General features: G+C 31.9%; 1 protein-coding gene across 1 annotated transcript; it reads right to left on the minus strand.

Moving 5' to 3' along the window:
- Window positions 1–1452: 1452 nt before the first annotated feature.
- On the minus strand, window positions 1453–5837 carry LOC137823385 (protein RETICULATA, chloroplastic). The gene is made up of 8 exons (XM_068628491.2): window positions 5706–5837; window positions 4738–5478; window positions 4523–4621; window positions 3977–4197; window positions 3681–3750; window positions 3515–3594; window positions 2908–2972; window positions 1453–1828 (listed from the first exon to the last, which is right to left on the minus strand). The coding sequence occupies exons 2-8, from the start codon at window positions 5359–5361 to the stop codon at window positions 1635–1637; spliced, it is 1353 nt and encodes a 450-aa protein (XP_068484592.1). The 5' UTR covers window positions 5362–5478; window positions 5706–5837; the 3' UTR covers window positions 1453–1634.
- Between the last annotated feature and the right edge of the window lie 2651 nt (window positions 5838–8488).

Here is an 8488-nt window from a genome sequence, read left to right on the forward strand (position 1 = left end):
GGCCAAGTCTTCTTATGGCCTCTTAGTCGTCTTGGCCAAGTCTTCTAAGGTGTCGGCCTCTCGGCCATACCGGTACAAGAAGCATTTTGAACTTTCCCGTATAAGCATCAGAAAAGTAAGCACCCACTAATGGCAGAAAATTTGTACAACCAGACCAAATGTTGAACACCTGTAGTGTCCATGCTGTATTGGGTACGTAGGTTGGCTATCAAACTCATAGAAGCCAACTTCTCGACTGTCTCATTCCCTTAAGCCAGATAAACACAAAATTTAGGCTTATCATACGTTGAAACTCTTACAATGATAATAAGAAGAATACGAATATGCATAAAGCATTTGGCAATTGAAGACTTTACCGAGAATATATATGACTCCTTGTTTCTTTCTTAGAGAAGAACGAGTAAGACACGCTAAAGCATGGCCTTCTGCAGAATGGTTTTCATTCACCATCTCTTCCATCAACAGTTCTATAAACCAACCTTACCTTGACAATTCAATGTTAGTCATAAGGTTTAAATCTCTTTTTCGGAGTAGTTTGTGCCAGGAACGAGGCAAAGACCTCCAAATTTATAAGTAGATATATAATGTTACGTATGACCAACTAATAGAACTATTTTATGACACTGGTTTACTAACAGAGAATAGGGAAACTATAGTTTATTACTTTTCTAACTTATGATTTATTTTACTTGTTCCTTTTTAGTATTCTCGAGTTTTACTTGTTCCTTTTTAGTATTCTCAAACCATAGATAAATACTAACTATTTGTAAATCATTTGACACAAGCTTAGTTATAGGACAAAGGCCACCAAAGTTTGACATCTTCTAAAACAAGTCTAAATAGGTGCTGACTTTGTTTCCATGCACACTGTTACATATATTTTAGAAAATATAAATGTGACCACTTATTTATTTTACTTTCTGTACTACTTTTTAAATGCAAAATTTAAGATGTAAACCAGAAAATCAGTTGTACAAATAAGCAACGCTTTGTAGGCAACCTTTGCCAGCGAAAATGAAAATACTAGAATCCAAGTATTTTGAGGTAGCTAAACCAGAGTTTCTAATTACTAGTTAAATTAAAACAAATTCACACACTCGATGATTGATTGGAAAATATTTTCACCCTTGGAAGCTAAGCGGTTTGACCATGGTGCTTGTACCTTTCCAGATTTTGTCATAGTCTGTCGTTAGAAGAATTCTAAGAGCTTTTCCAATGGAAAATGCTATATATTTTCAATAGAGAAACTTTCAAAAACTCTCTTAACTTGTATCCAAACACCTTGATAGTTTCTTTTGGTTATACTGTATAAATATGCAGGTCTTAACCAAAGTGACATTTTATATTCTTCCACCATGCCTGCCACAATACAGAGGTATTGACCAAAGAGAAGTGCTATCGATACACTCTTTCTAACATTTGTTGCCGAAATGATGTAAAAGAATATAGAAGTAAACAAATGGCATGCCTCTAAATTATTGCCTGATAACATTTATAATCCCAGAAGGAAAATCTTTCTATATCAAACCATGCAACCTTAACCAAGTAGCACAAATCTGAGAATTCCATGCACCATATACTGATGGCTAGAAAATCACATCTACGAGACTAGAATACAGAATAGGATAAAGGAATTATTGCACCCCACTCCACCTAGCCCAATCAACAAATTGCATGCCACCATACACATTGTTGGCAAAACGCACGCCAACTGTGAAAGCCAGAGCAACTGGGGGAACCTGCTTTGCCAGTGGTGACGCTTCAACCAAGCCTTCCAGTCCATTGACAATCTGGTATCGTGTGTTGGAAGAAACAGCAAGAAAGACACCTACAATGGAGGTTCAGGGAGCAAGGAAATGTGTTACAACCAGGAATAAAATACAATAAGTCAAGTTGATTTGAGATGAAGTAATGCCCAAATGTCAAAATAACAGTAAATCAGAAAACGTCAAATAAAGCTTGAGAAATGTTGGCAATCCACGTTGTACATTTGAACCAACATCAAATGGCACAAAGATTTATATACCCTTTTTGGCTACAAATTGATAACATGCGACATTTGCATATTTAACTTCATGCAACGTTTTGGGTTCAATGATGAAACAATCATATACAAATATGGTGACGGGTCCTTTTATCTTTTTCTTTAATGATAGGAGGGGCTAAAGGAAAGAGGACAGAAGTTACATTAAGGTCGACAGAAAACAATACAAGTTTTCTTTTTCGGACACAACAACAAAATTCATAAATTAATTTCCAGCGCTTTTCTCACTTGTTCCCAACTGACTAAAAAATTACAAATGTTGAGTGCAAAGAGATAACAATATATCTAGAACTATTTGGAGAAACTTCTCCATTAGCACTCTAGGAAAAGAACATAAGAAAGTAAAATGAATTGAGTTTTTGCTATAAGTTAAAACCAACTTATGCATCTTGGCTTTAAGAAAAAAAAAATTATGAGAATTTCTAAAAAAATTCAAAAGTCAATTTTTTTAGCTTATGAAAAATATTCAATTCACTTTATCTTCATAAACAGGACCTAGTATTTTCTAGCACTCTAATTGAACCAAACAGTTTTAAATAGAATAATCAAAATTTCTGAACTATATCAAACTAATATAACTAGATTTTAATAAACTGGTTTAAAACATTCATATGAAAAACATATGTTTCAAAATAATAAAAAAAAAATCTGCAGTCCTAATATGATACATTTTATCCTTTAATGATATGAATAAAGGGCCTAATATTTGACTTCGTAACTATATTCATAGTTATTAATAAGATAATAAACTTAAAATTGAGAAGACTTTCCTAATAATTAAATGAAGACAAATTGCTGTTTTCCAGTTCTACAGAAGAGATGAACTACAGATTATGCAATATTGTTAAAAAAGAACATCATACCCCAAAGAGCAGCACTCTTTATAAGTGGAGGCACAGGTATGTCCTCTTCTGATTTCTTTATGCTCCTGGAATGCAGCAAGAACAGGTGAGAAATCAATTGCTCAGAAGAATAAGGATTCATACAGTTTAATATAAACTATCATCCAGTATGAACACTGCTCATCAACAGAAACGGTTTCTATATCAGTAAACCATGTGGTGCCACCTGCTTAAAAGTGTGCTCATAAGACATTTTGTTACATTAAGTGAGAGACCTGGGTTTCTACAATGTTTTACCCTGCACATTGTTGGTAACTAACAGAACAAATTCCCTCCTTTGTGAATGCAAAGTAGGCACTATGACGAAGGAAAATAATACAAGTAAGCTCATTAAGAACCCCAAAAAATCTCAATACTTTAGTTAATTTCCAGTCATAATTTTATCAATTAACAGAATCGTCATTGTATTAGATGATCCACAAGGCCAATTACAAATATATGATTATAAGAGCCAACAAATTTTCTATTAACTTGAAGGAAGGGTTCAGGGTGTCTGAACAGGGCATGTTATATTGTGCCCATAAAGAAGCAAATTATGTAAAATAAACTCTAGGGAAGAAACTCGTACCTCTTTGCTGTCATGATCACATTTGCAATGCCTTGGCCTATAATACCACATGCAAATCCAACAGCACCATACATTATACCCTGGAATTAGAAATACAAGTTAAAAAATGATTGCACAACAGAAACTTCCCATCTTGGTTGAAAAATGAAATGATTTTAGTCATTACCTTGTAGAAGTATGTTCCAAGTCTCTGCTGCACAGAAAACCTACATCCTGGCCTTTCTGCTTCAAATACACTGCATACAGTGAGTAAATTAGAAACTTAGGTGAAAGGTTCTTCGTACTCCACAGACACAAAGCAAGTATGATCTTACTATTGTTAATTATATGGATAATTGTTATTTATGGAGAAACCTTACTTCCATACCTTTTCTAGATGGACAATTATTGGTTATATATGCACATAAGATATAAAATATTGACATTAGAAAACAATGTCATGTTAATGGCATGATGACAAACCTGCTAGGCAAGGCTGAATAAGCCTTCTGCATTCTACCAAGGAATCCACTAGATATTGATGGTTTCCCTATTCGAGCATAGGGTGCCAACATACCTACCAAAGCAACATTAACAACCAGCCCAACGAGAAGATCTGCAAGATACAACTCAAATTCGGCCCAAAAGTCTTTGCCTCTCTTTTGAACTTCAGCAAAAGTAGCACAACACGTATCAATGACAATCTGCATATCATGTAAGATAAAAGTTACATAAATACATTGGCAAACTTTCAAAATTATCCAACTATGTCCAGATTACATGAATATGAATTATTTTCACTTATAGCTTACCATATGAGGGGTGCAGTCATCAGCACGATTTTTTTAAATATATAGATACCTTGTTACATAGGAAACTATTTTAGTACCATAATTGTCAATGGTGCATACTTACAGTCATATGTTACATAGAGCTGTCAGATGGTTGGATAGCTCAACACAGTCCAGTTCTGCCATTAATAATACGAAAAGTAAACATTAGGATTACTACAAGACAAGACCAACCAACCTCTGAGCCAATTTTGAAAAGAAACGATGGATCAGCTAACATTCGATTGCGAAGCATTGAGCATGATTTCATGAAAAATCCTAAAGGCCAAAAGGATCCCTGAAATTAAAACAGTAAATATAACAGTATTAAAGTCTAAGGTAATGGTAATCTTGTTTTACACGAGTTGGAAAGAATAGGGGGGGGGGGGGGGGGGCGGAATTTAGAAACTGTACCTGCAGGTCCAAATATCTAAGTAGAAGCACCTTACGGATTCCCACACTCTTAGCAGCCTCTATCATGTCTAAAGGAAGGGTAGCTCCACGAGCCTGTGTCTCTCTCATTACTTCATCAAATCTCAGTATTGGCCCTAATTCGTCCTCTTCATTGTCATGACTGTCATCATCACCACCATCCCCATCCCCACCCCCACCACTCCCATCCCCCTCTCCACCACCTCCAAAGCTTCCATTCCCACCACTGCTATCTAATACAACTCCATTATCATCATTTCTATCAATTTTGGAGTCTGACTCATTATCTCGAGTCACATGCTCCTTACTCTGGAGACTATCACCTCCCCCTTGGGAAAATCCTATCGAAGTTACAACAGATTGCGATTCACCCGACGGCTGCGACATACTCGTTACAAGAAAAACAAATTTCTTTTGCGTAGGCACACATATTCTACCACACTTGCCCCCACGTAGAACTTGAAATGCAGCCTTATTCAACACACCCCTGAAACTCAACCTAATCAAATTTGACTCCTGATTTCCCACATTCCCAAAAAAGACTTCTTGCCTCTGCCTCACATCGGCAACACCGGCCACAGCAAAATTTGAAAAACAACCCGCCATTATCCTAAAAAAGTGTACTTTCTCTCGCCACAATACTACCAGAAAAGTCGACTAATTTTTTTTTCCTTCTTTCTGATTAAACAATCAGAAGGAAAGCCAACAGATCATTCCCCAAATCTGCAAGACAAACAGAATCAGACAAACCAGTCACCAAGCCAAACTTAAGCACGCATGCATTGCATTTGGGAATGTAGTGAAAAATGAAAATCAACAACAAGGGCAAGACTCAAGCAATGAAATTTTTTAAATGAAAGTAGGAAAGTTCACTCCAAACGGCGAAGAAAATTAACATAAAGTACAAGATTAAAAGAAAACATAACAAGAAAAAGAGGTAAGAAATCAACCTTGTTGAGAAGAGGATGCGGCGAAGTGAGGGTAACTAGATAAGTACTTTTTTTTTTTGGCTTCAGCGTTTTCCCTACTTAGTTTTGTTGGAGTTTTATATACATATACAAAATACATTGGAGATTCGTTTTAGAGCTGCAATAATTCATAGCATAACATAAGTGCACGTGGGGTAGCACCTATCGTACGCGTGGGTCGTACGAGATATTATTTATTTAGTAGTGTTTGACTGCGAAGTTCTTGCAAGTCCACACAACAACTATAACAATACTTCACGACATTAGTCATATTCATATTCTATATGTCTCCTGTCACGGACATTAAAACACCAAATGGTTTTTGTTTGGCCGAATTAATGAAAAAGAGCACTAGCCATGGTCACGTAGTGAGTAACATAACCATTTCTAGGGTGTGGTTTTGCAAGGATTCACAATATCTAATTCAATTTAGAGTGACTTTAGAAACTTTATAATTGGATTCGGTTCGCTACAACTTCGTCAGTTACGCGATTTTCTAAATTTAAAAAACAAAAGTTATAACTTTTGAAAACATTTAAAAGAATGATATTGTATAATTTGTATTTTTTTCAATTTACAAATTGCTCAATTGTCAACAACCTCACTTGAATCCATCTAACTTTTACGATAAGTGAGTTATGTTTATTTTTATTCATGATAACACTTCAATTTTTTTAAGCTAACTTAACTTGAGCCTATTATAAGTTGGGTTAGCTCAGAGTCTCGGCCCATAATGACTCTATAGCAAAAAAACAAATTATAAACAAAATCACATTAATAATTAAAAATTGACATTACAAGGTTGGTGTTGGTTATAAATAATATAAAAAATAAATTAAATGTTAAGTAAAAATATTATTTTACTTTTCTATCTCATATATTAACAAAAAAAACAAAACTATATTAATTAAATTAAATATTATTTAAAGACCAAAAATTATTGATATTTAAAATATTTTTTATTATTAATAAAAAATATAAAATAATTTTTAAATTTTTATTTAAATTAACTATCAAAATTTTTAGTTATTAATATTTTAAATTTAAATTAGTCTCTAAAAGACTAATAAAAACTAGTTTAGAATGCAAAGTAACTAGTAATTAATGGTTAGATATCAATTTAAAACTATTATATAAAATATTAATAATAAAAATTGCTTTAAATATTTATAACTTGTATATTTTATAAAATATTTCTAATTTAATTAATATAATAATTAATATTTTGATCTTTATAATTAGTTTTTATTTAATAATTTTTTTATATTGTAATTCTTTTAAATTACAAGTTAATTTAAAAAAATTATTAACAATTATAATGATAGTAAGTCATAGTACTAGAAACATGTCAAGCAACTTATTTTATCTAATGACAAGTGAAACGGTTGTTTAAACAACATATACTGAATTTTTTATAAAAAAAAATCAATTTAATGACCAAAAGTATTATAATTTTATTTTAGAGATTTATTACAATTTAAACATATTTTTTATTGTGGAGTATAAACTTTAAAAACAAACTTTTATATTATCATAATCTCGCACTTTAATTTGTTTATTTACACTTGAGAAAAAATAATTTATAATGTGGAATGCTTAATAAGAAAGTAATTTAAATAAAGTTTTTATGACAAAATAAATATTGGTAATAGTTGATAAAATTTAGTGTAACTTTAAACAAAATATTTCATTTAGTTTGATTTTATATTAAATTAATGTACGGTTGTTTATTAGGTTCAGTTATTTCATAACTGAATCCAACTCAACTAGATTAGATTGAGGTTTATTTATTATTGGATTAAGCATGACCTAACTCAAACTAACTCACTTTTACATAGATTGGGTGATGAGTTTAATATGGATGACTCAGTATTCATTCTTATACTTGTGTTAATTTGTGTTGTGTTTTTCTTTTCATGTCTTAAATTAATTTGGACAAACTTATTATAATTTAACTTATTGATTTACTTGAAACTTTGAATAAAATTTTGTGAAGATTGTATTATTTTTTAATTCAGCTTTTGAAACTTTTTTTTTTTCAAAATCTTGATTCAATTGATCCTACTAAATCCAACTCAACCCAAGCAGTTCAAAAGTGGGTTGAGTTGATTGAATTTAACATAAAAAAAAAATTACAAAAATCCAACCCAATTCAATGTTTTTTTTTGGTTGCATAATGAGTTTGTCCAAATCATACCCAACCCAACTTGCAAACACCCTATATTAATGTATAATTTAATCCCAAATTAAAAAAATTAATTTTAAATTTTGAAAAAAAATGTTAAATTATATTTATTTTTAAAGAATGAATATTATTCTTAAGACAACATAAAAAAAATTAAAATCAATAACATCCTAAGATTAGATTTTAATTAGTGTTTAAAAAAAAGTTAAATATAAAGCATGGTCACACTTCGTCTCTAAGACAATAGTTTTATTAAAGCAACAAATCAAGTAAGACGAAAATGTTCTGTTTAATAGACAATACAACACTATGTAGTCTTTTCTTAAGTGTAATAAGGTGCACATAAAAAAAAGATGAAATATGCACTAAACATCATATCACACACACAAATTGAGCTAACTTGTACATAAATAAATATCCATATGCTTACTCTATGTGTTGTAGGAAATGTGTGTGTGCCAAAGAGGTTCGTTCAAGATTAAATATAAAGCAAATATCAAAGATCTCTCAAGACAGGAACTAAAGTTGTTTTCTTCATCAACCTATTGACACAAAGAGCCTTTCAACTTTGATCCAACTA

This window comes from Phaseolus vulgaris, chromosome 8 (genome assembly GCF_051622355.1).
Source record: "Phaseolus vulgaris cultivar YP4 chromosome 8, ASM5162235v1, whole genome shotgun sequence".
In the NCBI taxonomy this organism is placed as follows: domain Eukaryota; kingdom Viridiplantae; phylum Streptophyta; class Magnoliopsida; order Fabales; family Fabaceae; genus Phaseolus; species Phaseolus vulgaris.